Source organism: Magnolia sinica, chromosome 6 (genome assembly GCF_029962835.1).
Source record: "Magnolia sinica isolate HGM2019 chromosome 6, MsV1, whole genome shotgun sequence".
In the NCBI taxonomy this organism is placed as follows: Eukaryota; Viridiplantae; Streptophyta; class Magnoliopsida; order Magnoliales; family Magnoliaceae; genus Magnolia; species Magnolia sinica.
Genome location: NC_080578.1, coordinates 77672884 through 77690210, shown reverse-complemented (window position 1 = coordinate 77690210; position 17327 = coordinate 77672884). Strand labels below are relative to the sequence as shown.

Below are 17327 nucleotides of genomic sequence, written 5' to 3'. Positions count from 1 at the left end.
CGTATTGGTGGCCAGATAGATTCCTGGCTATGATTTTTGGATAGATTCAGCCCCCCGAAATTGTTTTTTAAGGGTAGACACCTTATCCTCACAAACCATCCCGGATTAAACAAACCGGATGGGTGTGCATTTGAATGATTGTCTCTTCTTGGGCTTTGCAGCTTGCTCCTCCGGCGAGGGTCAATAACCCAGTCCCTGTCTTCGTTCATTTGCCACGACTTGTCTTACTATCGTTCCTTTTCCATGGAATTTGGTACAATAGTTAAGGATTTGACGTTCAACAGGAGGGATGACATATTCTGGAGTGAGTGGGTAGGGGTTGGTGATGGAATTCACAATTTTAAATTTGAAACTATGATTTTGTATGTCACCCTTTGTGTGCTGAATATTGATTATTGGGATATCAGGTTCTGGGGCAGCGATTGCTGCTGGTAGGATGATCTTGGGTTTCGGCCAGTACAGAGATGATTCTACTCCCGGAAGAAAATTTAACCATTTGGTGGAGAGTTGATGGGATGGCCTCGACGGCATGAAGCCAGGGTTGTCCTAACAAGAGGTTAAACGAGGCAGAGATATCAAGAACATGGAAAGTGACAGTGGATACATCTGGTCCAATTTGTACCTCTACATCTATTTTTGCCTTTACTTGCCTTTGGGAAATATCAAAGGCTTTGACGCTCATGTTACTGGGCCTGAAGGAGGATGGTTCAATCCCAAGATGGTTAACAATCCTCATGGGGCAGACATTCCAGCTTGATCCGGTATTAATAAGGACTAGGGGGACCTTGAGATCCCTATGACAGATGGCTATGTTGAGCGAGCGCCCATGTTTGTGGCCTTTTGGTGGCAGCTCGTCGCTAGTAAATGTGATCGCCTATGGTGCAAGGAGCTGCCCTATCATGTGCACAATCATCTCGGGTGGTACATTTAGAGAGATGTATGCATTGTTTAAGGTCTTTACAAATATTTCTTGGTGTGACCTTGATGTACACAACAGTTCTCAAATGGAGATTTGTGTAGAAATGGTTTTAAGCTGAGCCGCTATATCGTGGGCGGCTTTAATCTTATTGGACATTCCTAATAGAGTTCCATGGGCTTCATTCCAATTCTGATTGTCTCTCCGCAAGCATCTCCCATTGGGATTCATATTACCGACCTTGGCACACTCAGAGTAATGCCATGGGATTGCTTTCGTGTCGTAGGGAGGAACTGATCTTTCTTTCAGAGATACTTGATCTTGAGACAGGGGTAGTGTTGCTAATTTTGGTATGTTTTGTGGTGGACATGGTGTCTTTCCTTGGAATATAACCAAATTTTCTTAGGGTTTTGGTTGTTCAATGACAGGACCCTCCTCTTCTCTTTAGGGCATGTTTTCTAGGGGAGGGGTCCTTCTGGCATATGCCAATTGATGGGGTAAGAGAAGAAAACCAGGAGATTACTCTTGGGTAAGAAGTGCCCCTTGTAAGACCAATGAAGCAAGATTTGGGGGTCCTCCTTACAAGATAAGAGGTTCAGAGTTTGACCTGTTTGAGCTTTGAGATGTGGAATTTGATGCTGGGGGTGCCCCTTGGAGGATGAGAGGATCTGCTGCTGGTGTTGCTTTCAGAAATACCTGTGGTTTGAGTGGGGGTGCCTGTCGATACCCCCATGATCAACTTGTTGAGTCAAACATGATCGCATGTATGGATTGATGAGGAAAGGAGTGCGAAGGACGTCCTTCCTCGATGTTGTTGATGGTAGAGGTGCCTGATAGCTGGGCCTTGCTTGACGTGATAATAAGGGATTTTGGAGAATATTGGCCTAAGTCGTGACATTGGCCTAAAGGGTGATCCCGATCTTCCGGCTTTCGATCAAGTCTTGGACCGCGTGTTTCAAAGTGAAGCAGCGGTCCGTAAGATGGCCTCAAGATTAGTGATATGCATAGTACTCATTTTCATTGTAGATGGGTGGTAAGGGGTTTGGTGGAGGCCGAGGTTGGAGTGGTGTGAGAAGTTATTTTTGCACTAACATTGTCATGATCTGGCTATATGTTTGTGCTAATGGAGTGAACTTTCTGGCCAACATTGCTTACCTGTTCTGGTATGAGTACTGTGTATTCCCCCTTAGATGTTGCTGCTGTTGAGATGGTTGTGACTAATATCCCTGCTAGGTTTGCTGTGGATGGTATTGCTAGTTTTGATGTTGCTTTTGTTAAGGAGCATATTGATTGCCTTGAGTGGTTGCGACAATATTGTTCACTTCTGTTGTGCATTGTATGGAATCACTGCCGTTTCCATTCCCATATCAATGGGTTTCCCTTCAATTTTGTTTCTTTTAATTGAAGAAGCCTGATGTGGCCATGGGGAGATGGTTCCAGCTCTTATCTCGGCCTCTACCTGTTCTCCAACCCGGATGAGCTGGGAGAAGTTTACGTAGGGGTACGAGATCAGGTATCCGGAGATATTAGGATTTGTTGAATGGACGATCATGGAAATTTGTTCCTCATCATCAATGAGGTTTCTCATCCTGGCAGCCATGGCTCGCTAACGTCCCACATATGCAGACAATGATTCGTCGGTTTTTTGCCTCAAGACAGCCAAGTCTGCTCTTCTTGGAGTCATGTTCAAATTGTAAGAAAATCAATCGATGAAGGCCTGGGAAAGTCGTTCCTAAGTCCAAATTTGATGGTTATCGAGTGACGTATACCAATCCAAAGCGTCTCCCTTAAGGGATTTCTGAAAGAGCCATATCAGTGCTCCATCATTTCCTGCAATCGCATTGAATTCCCTACAAAAAGCTTTTAAATGTGCTGTTGGGCACCCACTACCATCGTATCTTTTGAACTTTGGTACCTCAAAGTTTTGAGGTTACCTAACCTTAAAGTGGGTATTGTTGGGCACCCACTACCATCGTATCCTTGCTGCTTTTGTAGCTGATTTTACATCAATTGAAGTTGTTCACGTAGCTCCTCAATTTCTGACCGGTTTGTTTAAGGGTATCTTGCCCCTTGCTGCATAGCTTGGGCTGCTTCTTCATCATAAGGGTCCATTTCATCGACCCTATGATTTCCATGGATGGGAGGTTGTTGAAAAGAGGATGAGCTCCCAGTTGCAGGAGGTAGTTAGAATTGAACTCCGCTCCCTTTTGAAGGAGGGTGTGATGTTCGAAAATGGCTCCCGCCTGGGGTATCTACCAGATCCTGATTGTGACTCCCATTAGGGGGAGCCTGTATTGTGATCTGATTGAGATTTCCGTTGCAGGGAAGATGTGCAGAAAAATGTATTGGAAGATGTGCTGGAATATGTGTGGAAAGGTTGTTCTCGTTTGTGGGAGGATGTTGATGATCTTGTGTTGATTCAGTAGGGAAAGATAAAATTGGATTTGCTGCTAGAGGAAGAGAGAAAGCCAGAGGAAGTTGTGTGATTGAACTATTCTAAGCACTAGGCTGTGGTGCCTACATGCTTGGTATGATTCCTGGTACCAGGTGACGTAGTAATTCTTGCATTATCTTGAGATTTTGAACCATCTCATTCATGGCTGCAGTCACTGGCGAGTCAGTGGGATTCACTGGAGGTACTGGTATTGGTATCGGTGCCAGTGCTTCGGGAGGTGGCAAGGTTGCTGGTTCTTATTCTTGGCTAGCCATCGCTGTGCGAGATCAGGTAGTCATAGCAGGAGTTGATGTTTAAGCAAATGCAAGCCAAAGATTGATTTTTTATTTTTATTTTTAATTTATGGATGCGAATGTTTGAAGAGTATCCCTTAAGATTGGATTACCACATTTTTTAGAGTCAGGTCTTAGCTAGTGCGATATAGCACGTCCTCAGTAGAGTCACCATTCTGTGAATGCTGGGAAATTGGCATCCACGCAGATTTTGTCGTTGGTTTCCTAATGATGGGGGTTATCAAACTGATTTGGATTGTTGATGCAAAATTGACTTGGGAGTCGCCACTAGCCACTTAACTCGAAATCTCGCAGTTGGCTAAAACCAGTAAAATACATAAAGCTAGAGAATCCGAAGACTCTCTTGCTTTAAATTGACTCCTGATCTGCAGTTTGGAGATTCTGATTATGGGACCTCAGTTACAAAGAGAGAATGTATGAAGCACCCTCTCTGCCCGTACGGATATACGGTCTCTACTTCATATGGTAAAATATTCTTAAGGGATGGAATGATAAATCAGATAAGACTAGGCAGACTTGGATTTCTGATGTGGCGAGGTCTGAAAATTCGACAAGCCACAGAGCATACGTCCAGAGAGTGTCTAGAACGGCTTTTAAACAGATAATGATGATGACGGAATATGGACTAGGATACCATGAGTTTATGATGCGACAGGATCTAGAGTTCTGACAAGTCACAAAGCATACGTTCAATGATAGTCTAGAGGAGCAGGGGGGTTGAGGAAGGAAGTAATGATGCGTTAAGAAGTATGATGATTGTGTGACTTTTGGTTTGGATAGGCTTGAATGTTTTGGTGTGCTATGGCTAGGAGATTTATCTTAGATGGAGGTGAGTAAGCTATGGGATGGTTGAGGAGGCTAGAAGGATAGAGGCTTGAAAACTCGAGCCTTCCTCACTCTCACTTGCTCACTCTCTTTCTTTCTTCCTCTCCTTCTCTTGGTAGTTAGTTGGTTTTCTTTGATTGTTGATTGATCTCCTTCTCTCCTCCTCGATCTTTTTTTTTGAAATGAAGAGAAGTGAGGGCTATTTATAGCTTTTTGGGATGACATTTTGGCAATTCCATGGACTTTGGAGGGTAAATGATGATATGACGGCTTATGATTAGTTGAGGGGAGGGCAATGCCACATGACACTCTCTTATTGGTCTTTAGGCTTTGGTAGGATGGTAAATAAGGCGAATTTTGGGGGTATTTTCATGGGAGAGTTGACTTTGGGAGGGAGGAACAACTGTGTGCTCAGAGGGCATATTTGTCGAGAGAGGGCAGCAATTGGATTACTGCCGACGGCAGTTTGATTACTGCCCGATCATAATTAACTCTAGATTTTTTCTAGTGGGCTTGGGTTTGGACTCTGGATATGGACTTTTGGGCTTTTTTGGGCTTTTTGGGCTTTTTTGAGTTTTTTTGGGCTTTTAGGTAACCTAAGTTTGGTTTAGTTGAGGTTTGGGATAGGTTGTGGGGTTCTGGTTCTATTCCTAAGGATCATCCATGCCTTATCAAGCTGCTAGCATAGATGGGGTGCCTACGTATAGACTAAAAAAATATGCAAATAAGCTACTAGTCTATTAAATGATAGTGAATATGTGTGTGTAGGATGTGCTACCTACCAACTTAAGCATTCATCTAATCATGCATTCATAATTAAGCATTCATCACGTTAGCATAATTAAATAAGATGTGCAAATGACAATCCCATACACAAGCATGTATAGTGGTTCGGCTACTTGCCTACTCCACTCTCGGCAGACGCACTCAACCCATGAGTGTACCAGATTTCACTATCATAGGTTTTAAATTAGGTTCACCTCTAACCTTTACAACCTTATATAAGGACTTTAAGATTTATGTTCTACACAAGAGTAAAGGTTCTACTCCGAACCTAAAAATTTAAGCCCTACACAAGAGCTAAGTCCTATTCCCAAACCTTAAATTTATGCCATACATAAGAGAAAGGGTCTTACTCCCAAACCCAACACGTATTCTCTCATCGGAGGCCTACACAAGGACATGAGTTGGTTTTTCCTTCGGCTAACCAACAACTTAAGTCTTTCACAAGAACCACATAATTTAGGCCATACAGAAGAGCCAATGTCCTACAAAAGAACTTAGGTGAGTTTGAACACAAACTCTTACACTCCAACCTACACAAGGAAAGATTGTAAACATGGACTCCTACACATGACAGTTATCGGATTGAGTATCTTTTGTCTCTCCTCTTGGGTTGCTTGATTTACGCTCTCCCGTGCTTCAATCAACTTCTCGATGCTCCCTGATCATGTTGTTGCTGCTTTGTCAAGGCTTCAGCTTCACGATCAATCATCTTGCTTGTGATGATCCTCTTGAGATGACAAAGGTAACAGGAGCGGGTTAAACCTTTTACAACTAATGTGTACTTGTTTATCCTAGGGGATTCAACTAGATGGGTCTCTTAGAAGAGTTGGACAATGATTTACCAAGAATGCTTAAGTCTAATCTCTAGGAAATGGAGGAGTTCAAGAACATCTTAATGTTGATGTTAGAATCCTCATTAGAGTTGTAATCTCAAAGGAGATGGCTTATAACTCAATGGAATAGAGGCTTAGGATGAGGGATTTGAATATGGAATCACCTTACTTTCTATTGCTCCAAAAAGGGGTTTGGATGGCTGAGATTTGATATTTCCATGTGACAAAATCTCATGTGTTGGTTTGAATGACATAAGCAAGTATAATTTTGGCTCAAGGGTGGGGTATCGGAGTAACTTTCAGATTTTGCATATGCATGAAATAAGTAGGGAGAACACCAACACACGAGTGGGCAGTTGGCAAAAACACGGTGAGTTGACTGGGTAAGCAATGTGGGTTGACTAGGTGGGTTGATTTAAGGGTTGACTCTATAGGTTAGGTTTTTCCTGAGGTTGGGGTTTGGGACCAATTTTAGGGTTTAGTTAGGTTACTGCAACTGAGTTAATTGAGTTTTAGGGTTTGGATTGTGTTAAGGGTATATATTAGGATTTGCCTTAGGTTTAAATGTATAGATTAGGATTTGGCTTAGGTTTAAGGTTATGAATTATGGTTTGGCTTAGGTTTAAGGGTATCAATTGGGTTTTAGCTTAGGGTTAGGGGTATGAATTGGAGTTTTTGTTTAATCAAGCTTATCAACCTGAGGTGGGGTGTCTACAGCCTGATTACCACTCAACCCGTGGAAGGTAATTTGTTGTATTCATCTATTAAGTAGGACCACCTTAAATTATATGTATTTAAAGATTTTCTTTCATCAAATGATCATAAGAATCCCATCCATGACATGAAAATGTGAGGCTATAATAAAGATAAACACCTTTTAGATGGATAGAATCATTCAAGACAAGTCTTAAAGCTACCCATGAACCAATTGGACTGTCATCAATTGATTTGGTTTCACAGCATGCACAAATGCAAAAGAATCAAGATGATCATATGTTAACCCAAGTTGCGCAATAAATGCATGGATCCAAGTTTTGGCCCATGAAGAAGTCAATTCAAATTTAGGTATTCATGGGATGAGTTAAATTTAGGTTTGAATTGATTATCACGTCCTAAAATTCGGAAGCAAATAAAAGTTACCTTGATCCTAAAATGATATGGCAAAATGGATGGACAGTGTGGGTAAAACCCATACATCACGATGGTCCCTTAAAGCTTTGACCTGTGCCGAGCATGGGACATGTGGGGGTAGCACGTAGTCCGCATTCCATTTCACTGGATACGTCACTGTAGACAGAGGGAATCACCCGGTACAATGATTTCATTGCTTATAAATAGCAGTCCCTCTGGAGTGTATCCACCTGTGATTTGGATTTGCCTAATTTTCGGGCACATGCCCTAAAATAAGATGGAAATGGATGGACGACATGGATAAAACAAATACATCATGTTGGGTCTCACATAGCTTTGACACCAACTAGCTGGCCGGTGTTGGCTCTGTTGGGAGCCTTGCACAAAACCTTAGGATCTAGCCTCCTAAAGCAAACCAGAATTATGGAATAATAAAGCAATGAAATAAATCAAAGCATAAACCACACCACACGAGATTTTTACGTGGAAAACCCTCAAAGAGGTAAAAAACCATGGGACCTAGTCCAGATCAACAATCCACTATGAAGTAGAACGTTACAACCTTCTTCACTCACGCAGGAGTGAATAAACAATAAGAAAATAAAAGAAAAACGGAAAGATCTCACCATCACGAGGACGTGGAAGCATTAAGACATAGTAGATCACCTCTACGAGCATAACCTCTCTTCCACAAGCTTCCCCTCTCTCTCTCTCTCTCACACATACACACAACTTTGATAGCCCTAAACCCTTTAACAAACCCTTGTAAAGCTTTAGGAAACCCTTTCGCATTACCTAGAAAGGCCCTAGGCACCCATATTTATAGATTTGGAAACCCCCTTTTACACCTCTTGCGAAACCGCCTCCAATTTTCGCAGTCCGCACAAGATCCAGACTCAAATCTGCATAAGCTCGACTAGTCGAGCAGAGTCCTCGACTGGTCAAGCACTGTTCACTCGACTGGTCGAGCCGGCCCTCGACTGGTCAAATACTGATCACATGACTGGTCGAGCCGGCCCTCGACTGGTTGAGCACTGCTTACTGAGCTCGCTGGACTTTGAGTCGAGTGACCCTTGACTGGTCGAGCATTGTTCACTTGACTGGTCGAGCAGTGCTCTCGACTAGTCGAGCAGTCCGGTGATTCCACTGTTTGTGGCATCTGAATCGCACCACATCTCCTCTGACCTGAGGAGGAAAACCCCATCAGGGTCATTAGACAAATAGTGTTTGAGGCCGAGCCACACCTAATCAGCTCCCTTTTGAGCCCATGTTGTAACATGATGGATTAACTGGGTGAATTTCTCACAAACATCATGGTAGACCCAGCTAGCTTCCTCTCGCAGGAACTTGGCAGGCAATCGACGTCCATTTCGAGCATGGATAGGATATAACTCCCACCTATACCTAGCTAGAGACAAACAATCCTACCAAGGGCTTTGTAAGGCCACTGTGATATATATGTTTTATCCAAGCTGTCCATTAATTTTGAAAGATCATTTTAGGGCATAAGCCCAAAAAGCAACCGATTGAAGGCTTAAGTAGACGACACCAAAGGAAGTAATAGTGACAATGACACCACTATTGAAACCTTCCTATGGCCTACCATAATATTTATTTTCTATCAAACTTGTTCATAAGGTTACATAGACCTAGATGAAGGGAAAACATAAATATTAACTTAATCAAAGACTTTTGTGACCTTAAGATGTTTTTAACAATCCTTTCTATTTCTTATGGTGTGGTCCACTTGAGCATTCGAGCTATCTGCTTTTGAGAGTTCATCACATAAAATAATTTGCCAAAATGAATGGATAGCGCGCATAAAACACACACACACACACATCAAGGTGGGAATGGATTAGGTGAGACCAGGACTCACCCAACAATTAGGGGTGCACACGGGTCGGTTGTCTGGTTTTGGGGTGAAACGGGAATTAAACCGTTCCTAATGGTTTTAGGATTTGACTGGTATAACTTGATATAACAGGAGTTGAAATCTTGATTTGGATATTTCTATTCAGTGTGAGGGCCGCAGCCAAAAAGAAAAGAAAAATATGATCGATGGTCTAGATCAATATGGTGAGAACATTTTGTAAAATGATCAGTACAACCCATGATTTTGGATCCGGGGTTCGGTTCACGGTTCAGTTCGGTTCTACATGCCCCTAAGCCGGAACTGAACTGTATCCAACAGTTCTTAGATTTTTGGAACCGAAACTGGAACCGGTGTAGTCTAGAACTGGACCAAACCGGACCATTTGATCGGTTCCGGTCCAGTTCCACGGTTCTACCGGTTCGATGTGCACCCCTACCAACAATGGTGCAACCCTTATTCAGGGCCTCACCTTGATGTATGTATTATGTATTTATGCTGTTCATCCATTTTTATAGATAATTTTAAGTCATTATACAAAAAAAATAAATCAGATTTAATTATTAGGTGGACCATACCATAAGTAAATAGTGATGATTTAACTCCTTACCATTCAAAACTTATTAGAGAGCAACTTCATGATCCCGTGGTGTTCATTTGCTATCCAATCTACTGATGAGTTCGCATAAGCTTGGATGAAGGTAAATCCAAAACTTTTGTGGTTCATTAATGGTCAATCACCACTGTTTCCTATGGTATGGTCGACCTGATAGTTGGATATACTCCATTTTTATTTAATTAAAATGATCTGGAAAAAAATTGGGCGGTGTGGATATACATAAAGGTGGTCCCAAGTAAGGGCACAAAAAATATATATATCAAGGTGGGTCCCAGGTAAGTGCCGCCCGCACCGTTGTCCGGGGTCTCACCTAATCCGCTGGGAGCCGGTGGCCTGTGACACCGTGCCCGGGGCTGCATGGGATCCACAGAAATTTCGGTGACAAATCCACTCCATCTATCTGTTTTGAAAGACCAAAATAGGACAGGATTCAGGCAGTCCAAAAATCAGGTGAGCCGCAGCAACAAAATGGGAGCAGCAACGTCCACCGTTGAAACCTTCCCAGATCTGAACATGATGTTTATATGCCATCTAAACCGTTCATGGAATTATTACCACTAAGACAAACTGCAGGAATATATATGATTCTGATACAGACCTTATGTCACCGCCAGGCATTCAATCCCCACTTTTTCATGTGGTATGGTCTACCTGAGATTTGGATGTCTGATTTTTATAATTCTATCCTATTGTCGTCTTTCAAAACAGATGGACGGAGTGGATTTAGGACTTACATCTCTATGGGCCCCACACAGCACCGGGCACAGAGACATACATGGCGGGAATCGCCCTCTCGACTGATTTCAGCGCCTATAAATACCCGTCTCTGTATAGTGTGCATGTATCTCAAACTCTCTCTCTCTCTCAATCTCGAAAATGATCGATTTCAAGTAAGAGATCCTCTCCTTTCCCTCTCTTTCCATTTGAAAATGGTGTTTCAGAGATCAACATCTCTTAAATCTCTGCATCTGTTTGATCTCAGATCTGAAGAACAAGCCCAGCTCCAGCTCGTTGAAAGAGACGATCTGGAAGACGAGGAAGATTGCTTCGAATCGATCGAGAAACGTGAAAAATCTCATCTCATTTCCTTCAATTTCAATTTCATTTCATTTCATTTCCATTGCATCCGGAGAACACTCTACTGGAATGGAGATCTCATGCTCTCTTCTCGCTTCATTTCACTGCCGCATGAAAATTTTAACTGAATTTCACTTCGTTTCGAGATATAAGCGTTAATCTTCAACCAGATGAGCGAGAATCTCATTTCTCTTCGCTTCAACCAATTCTCACTTCACTGCTATTTTCATTGATTTCCTCTTTTTCTTCACGATGTGTGTTTCTCTGCAGTGATTTCTCAGGGAATCAATGCGGGAGATGTCAAGAAGCTTCAAGATGCGGGAATCTACACATGCAACGGGCTGATGATGCATACAAAGAAGGTAAGATGATGTACGACTTCAGATCTGAAGATCCATGGCGGTTTTCATGAGGTTTTGAGCGATTTCTCCTCTTGTTTTCCAGAGCTTGACGGGGATAAAGGGATTATCAGAGGCGAAGGTCGAAAAGATCTGTGAAGCAGCTGAAAAGCTTGTGGTTAGAGATCCGATCTCCCATAAATCAAATACTAGTTCTTGACTTCATCAGATTGTTTTCTCCCGATGTCTGAAATCTGCGTTTTGGTTGAGTTTCGTTTTTCGCAGAACTACGGTTATATCACTGGAAGCGAGGTTCTGCTCAGAGTAAGTTACAAATTTCTAACGTGCGCCAGTATTCAAAGGCACTTAAACGGGGCTGGACGATCTGAGCCGTTGGATCAGCGGCCCATGAATCTAACGGCTCACATCGAGTGCCTCCGGTTTAGGGATGCAAGAGTTAGCAAAACGCGTCTGGATCAATGCCGAGGAATTGAAGTTTTGAACGATAGTGCTCATCCTATATTTATGTACGTTTTGTCTACAGAGGAAGTCGGTGATTCGAATTACAACCGGAAGCCAAGCCCTAGACGAGCTTTTAGGCGGTATTTCCTTTCGCAATAGGCCTCTGGTTTTTTGTTTTTCGTTTTTCAATGGAGTTCGTTTCCAACGAGTTTGAGTTTATGAAGGCGGGATCGAGACACTATCGATTACAGAAGCATTCGGGGAATTCCGGTAAGAATTCGTTGCTCTTCGTATGGTTTTCCATTCTGTCTTTTTTATTCTTGCTTAATTCTGCCGAAAACTTTGATACTCTAATGGAGTGTGATGGATGATATGCAGGCGCCTAGAAATTACAATGAAATTACATAGGTGGCATACAATCAAGTAAAATTAACAAATTATGGTTCCAGTTTAGATTTTTATGAATAAAAAATTGATGGGCATTTACTGGACGGTTAAAAAATGAAAACATCCCATGGTCTTATTTTCACAAAAATAAAATAAAATATCGAGGAAACAGGAATCAAAGGTTATGATTTTTCAACCAACCTGGTCATGGGATTATAATTTTTTGAACTGAACTGCAAAATTTAGACGTTTAACCGAAGTTAATGAATGCCACGTGTACAGTTTCTAATTGCCCGTCATGCATATCACTTCTCTCGAGCTTGCTATTTTCTTTTATCCGTGCCTTGTCCTAATTCGTACTGGCGTTGGCACACGTGTCAGGTCCGGAAAAACTCAGCTGGCACATACGCTCTGCGTGTCTACCCAGGTTTCGTTCACCTCTTATCAGGAAGTTGCTATTTTCTTTGTTGCTTTAATGTGACGTAGCGGTCTGGAGTACCAAATCATTTCGTCCGCGGATTATCTATGGCTAAAACCTTGGGACCCTGCAATTATTAATCCAGAAAAAAACACAACCGATGGTTCAAATTCGAGAACATCACGTTAGATGGAATTGGACATCGAAAAGAGACTAAAATACCCCTGGAAGGATCAATTCAATTGCTTGCACGCTAACTTGTAGATTAAGCTGTTTGATGACATTCAGTAAGGAGGTGGCCCACCACGCTGTTGATAAGCCGTTGGCTGATTTTCATATTGCATTTTGTCCAGCTTCCGATCAGCATGCACGGAGGCAATGGGAAGGTTGCCTACATCGACACGGAAGGAACTTTGTATCTTTTTCCCTGTGGTTCTCCCTAGCTCACACGGCCAGTGATACTTACATTGGAAGCAGATTGGCTGCTGTAGCGGACACCAGCGACCTCGCTGGTGTATTTACATAACGCATGCAAAGAGTCCGGCACTCCTGGAGCCCTGTAACTGTTACTAACAATGGAAAGAAGATTCAAGTTATGTGAGCCCCATCAAATGTATTTATTAAATCTACACCCTTCATCCATTTTACCATATCATTTGAAGACGTGTCATATCCAAAGCTCAAGTAGACCACATCACAAATAACAGTGGGGCAATGATTCCCACCGTTAAAATATTCAACCCACCATCATGTTTTTCCTCTATCTAATCTGTTCATGTTGTCACAACATGGATGAAGAGAAAAAACAAATATAGATTGATCCAAAACTTCTATTACCTTCAAGAAAGTTTCAATGATGAACGTTCAATCTCCCGTTGCTTTCAGTGTAGTTCATTTAATCTTTGGAACTATTTTATTTTTGAACTTAACCCTTAAACCGATCTCACAAAATGGATGGACGATTTAAATACAACATGTACCTTATTTTGGGGCCCGCAGAACTTGGTGACGTCCACACACCGGGGAGGTCGCGGATGTGTGTAGCTGGTGTATTGACGTCAGCAATTTATGTGGGTCCCATCATAATGTATGTGTTATATCCAAACCGCCCATACATTTTGAGAGCTCGTAAAGCTTGAGACGAAAAATAAAACGGATGTAACAATGAAATGGACCACACTGAACAAAGCAGTGGGGGATTGAACGTCTGCCATTGAAACACTTTTGGGGTTCATATAAGTTTTGGATCAATATGAAATTTGTTTTTCCTTTTCATCTAGGCCTTTGTGACGTTATGAACAGATCGGATGGAAAATAAACTTTATGGTGGGCCTACGAAAATTTTAACGGTGAAAATCATTATCTCAGCTGCTATTCGTGGTGTGGTCGATTTGAGCTTTGGATATGATTCATTTTTTGAATAGTACTTTAAAATGATCTCAAAAAATGGATGAACGGTGTGGATATAATGAATACATCATTATGGGCCCATGTAACTTTGATCTCCTTTTAAACCGTTCGTACAACTCGGAGCACGAAGAGCGTTTAGCGCTCGTATTACCTACACCAGCTATATAGCTGGTGTGTGGTACACCAGCCAATCCGCTTCCCACACGCCTTGGTTGTCCTACACGTGGGATGTGGTTGGATAAAACTGGGTAGTAAGCTTCGCATGCCTCGTCTGTATATGATCATTTGCCATCAACTCCGTGTAGCATTTCCTATACCTTGTGCCCTTGCAGCCGACCAGATCGAATAGTCCCGATTGCAGAACGGTTTGGGATGGATGCTGGAGCTGTTCTCGACAATGTAAGGCTGAATTTGGTTTGCATTTAGACTGTGGTAACATATATATGATATCAAATGCAAGGGTGGAAAAGGGGTCATTGTATGATGAGCGGGCCTCACCTCGTATCTATGGTAGCTGTGCTTTCCAATCCAGACACGTGGATGGTCATCCAGATCGTCCTATCTGGCTGTCCACTCGCTGATAGGTCTGTCAACAGGCCACTCTGAGGTCTGTCCCAAGCGCAGTCTGCCTAATGAACCCTAGGCCGGAGTTCCTGGACCGGAGCCCCCACCCTGGCAACCCACTGTCGTGCAAGATCCTGGGCCCATCATGAATGACATATGACAGAAATGCCCTTGAAACCCTAAACGAGCTGGGACAGGCTGGCATTGGGTCCGTTGAGAGGTCTCATAGCCCCCGGCTTGGTTACTGAACCGGCTTAAAGTCATGGGTCTTTGTCTTAAGCAAATTGTTCTAGCCCAAGCCGAAGCGGGCTAGGTCGGCTAGTTAGGCCCATTGACAGCCTTAGCTGAATCCATTCCAAAGCAGGCTCGACTCCGGCCGGGCCAGACCAGTCCAGCTCGTTTGCGAGCATGATTATCACGTTCCACGTGTCCATCTTGCCAAGTGGAGGGCCAGTGCACATACCACGAGCGCACGTTTTATATCTTATATGTTGGACTGATATGTTTTGTTTGATGAGAAGATCATCTATGCGCGAGCCTACACTTACGAGCACCAGTTCCAGTTGCTTCTTGGCCTCGCTGCCAAAATGTCCGAAGAGCCTTTCCGACTTCTGGTAATCATTTTTCCTCCATTGATTTTCGTCTTTAAACTAAAATAAAGAGCAATGGGAAAAGCGTTGTTAACACCGTGAGGATTTCAGATCGTGGATTCGGTAATCGCTCTCTTTCGAGTGGATTTCACGGGAAGAGGTGAGCTCGCCGATCGGCAGGTAATCCCAACCCCTCTTGTTTTCCTGTCGTCTCCTGGGGTGATATTGTTTGATCTAGACCGTCCATTTTCTGTCCCATCCGCTCTTCTTGTCCCAGTGTCGTTTGTCACGTACTCATTGCCACGGTTATTTCAAATTGGCAGCAAAAGCTGGCGCAGATGCTCTCACGGATAACAAAAATCGCGGAGGAGTTCAACGTTGCGGTTTACATGACCAATCAAGGTAAGCTGGTGTCCCGCGTGTGTGCGAAATTACTTACTCCATGGGCTCCGATTGGTGGAAACTGTGGGACCCTCCTATCTTATCTTCAGTTGGCGGCCCATACATTTGAAAAGGCTTAGTGCATTTAAACTTAGAATACACGTGATTAATGCAGTAATCGCCGATCCGGGTGGAGGGGTTTTCATATCGGATCCAAAGAAACCGGCTGGAGGGCACGTGCTGGCACACTCTTCCACCATTAGGCTGATGTTTAGGAAAGGCAAAGGCGAGCAGCGCGTCTGCAAGGTCATCGACGCTCCTAATCTGCCCGAGGCCGAGGCTATATCCTCTCTCTAACTACCTTATCTTTTGTTGTTTTAAACGCTTGAGATTCGCAATGGCTACTGCCGTACCCAATCACAGATAGATGTCCAACATGGCAACTTTGTGAGAGATCTGGACTGTCCATCAGATAACCCGCCGGAACAAAAATAGGCCATCCTGCTCATGAGTTGGGTTACTCCTGCAGAACGTGGTCCGTGAGTCAAAATTCTTTATTTGACCTGAATTTTGGATCATGGCCACATAAGAGCCGCGTCTATCTTATGGACTGCATGGATATTGCACAAATATGCCACGTTGGCATATGAGCCACAAGTAGGTATTTTATAATAGAGATGTGCGCCCGGTGGTCTAGACCCTTTATCAGCAAGGCTCCCAAAACGTGGACGCGATTTCCTACTGACCTTGTCAGTAGCCACAAGCTACTGGGCGGTGCTCTGTGAGCCTAACCATGATGTATGTGTTTTATCCATGCCGTCTACCTTTTTTCAAACAGATAATTTCAGGACATGAGGAGTCAGATCCATATCGCATGTGGACCACACCACAAAGAACAGTGGTAGTTGAATGCCTACCGTTAAAAACTTACTGGGGGCTAGCTGCGAAAGTTTTGTATGAAGCTGATATTTGTGGTTTCCCTTCATCCAGGTCTGTGTTACCTAATAAACAGGGTGGATCGAAAATAAACATTACAGAAGGCCCTAGGAAGTTTTTAATGGTGGGCGTTCAATCACCACTGTTTTCTTGTGACGTGGTCCACTTGAGATTTGGGTCTGTCTCAATTTTGGGCTCATGCCATAACATGATCTGGAAAAATAAGTAGACGGCATGGATAAAATACATACATCATGGTGGGGCCCACAGCGCACTGTCCAGTAGCCATCATGCTACTGGGACCGTCAGTATGCAATGCAATCGGCGTTCCCTAAATTTTAGAAGTGCTGCGCGCTCTGCATACAGCAACTGTTACAGAGGATTCCAGTAAACCGGGCTCGCAGATGCACTGGAGCCGCATATGCCAAAAAGCGCCCATGTTTAACTTATGATCCAAGCCATTAATCAGGTTTGAATTTATAGTCCAAAAATAGGCTTGTCCCTCCATCAGGCGCAAATTGGCCATCTTTCAAGTTTGAACTGTACATCGGTATATATGCTGCCTATGCCTATCTAAGGAGCAGAGCAGCGTAACTATTCTGTCAAAGGCACATGCATGGTGAGCCCGTGTGATGACCGGTCTGGATCTCACGCACGCGTGCCCCTCGGAATGGCACGTATGAGTCATTCGCGAGTCGGGCTGCACGGCCCTGTTCTCTTCTCTAATGATTCCAAGCGTGCCACGCGTGACCTTTTACCCTTTAAGACCCAGCTATGCATTTCCAGTGGTCGGTGTGTACTTGTTGTTTTGCCTTGACAAAAAAAAGCACGTCTTTCAGATAACCCCAGGAGGCATTGCAGATGCGAAGGACTGAAGTTTGATTTTTCGCTCTTCCCTAAAATCAGAAAATAGTAGATGGAACCTGGATAGATTTTTTTCCTTACTTTCCACACTCTGTTTCCAATATTGTAACAAAGTTCCTACATCATAGTCAAAGAGAAAAAGAGAAAATGATTTGATTTGATTTGATTT

General features: G+C 43.2%; 1 protein-coding gene across 2 annotated transcripts; it reads left to right on the top strand.

Moving 5' to 3' along the window:
* The first annotated feature begins 10528 nt into the window (after positions 1 to 10528).
* On the top strand, positions 10529 to 16205 carry LOC131248898 (meiotic recombination protein DMC1 homolog). 2 transcript variants are annotated; one of them, XM_058249404.1, is made up of 14 exons: positions 10531 to 10621; positions 10714 to 10796; positions 11079 to 11170; positions 11253 to 11324; positions 11432 to 11470; positions 11691 to 11748; positions 11833 to 11878; positions 12377 to 12422; positions 12767 to 12828; positions 14156 to 14222; positions 14909 to 15001; positions 15089 to 15157; positions 15301 to 15379; positions 15534 to 16203. In XM_058249404.1, exons 1-14 carry the CDS (start codon positions 10608 to 10610, stop codon positions 15713 to 15715), a joined length of 1002 nt encoding a protein of 333 aa, XP_058105387.1. In that variant the 5' UTR covers positions 10531 to 10607; the 3' UTR covers positions 15716 to 16203. The 2 variants fall into 2 exon arrangements, with proteins under 2 accessions (XP_058105388.1, XP_058105387.1); XM_058249405.1 differs by lacking the exons at positions 12767 to 12828; positions 14156 to 14222 and having other exon boundaries at positions 10529 to 10621; positions 15534 to 16205.
* Positions 16206 to 17327: the final 1122 nt, after the last annotated feature.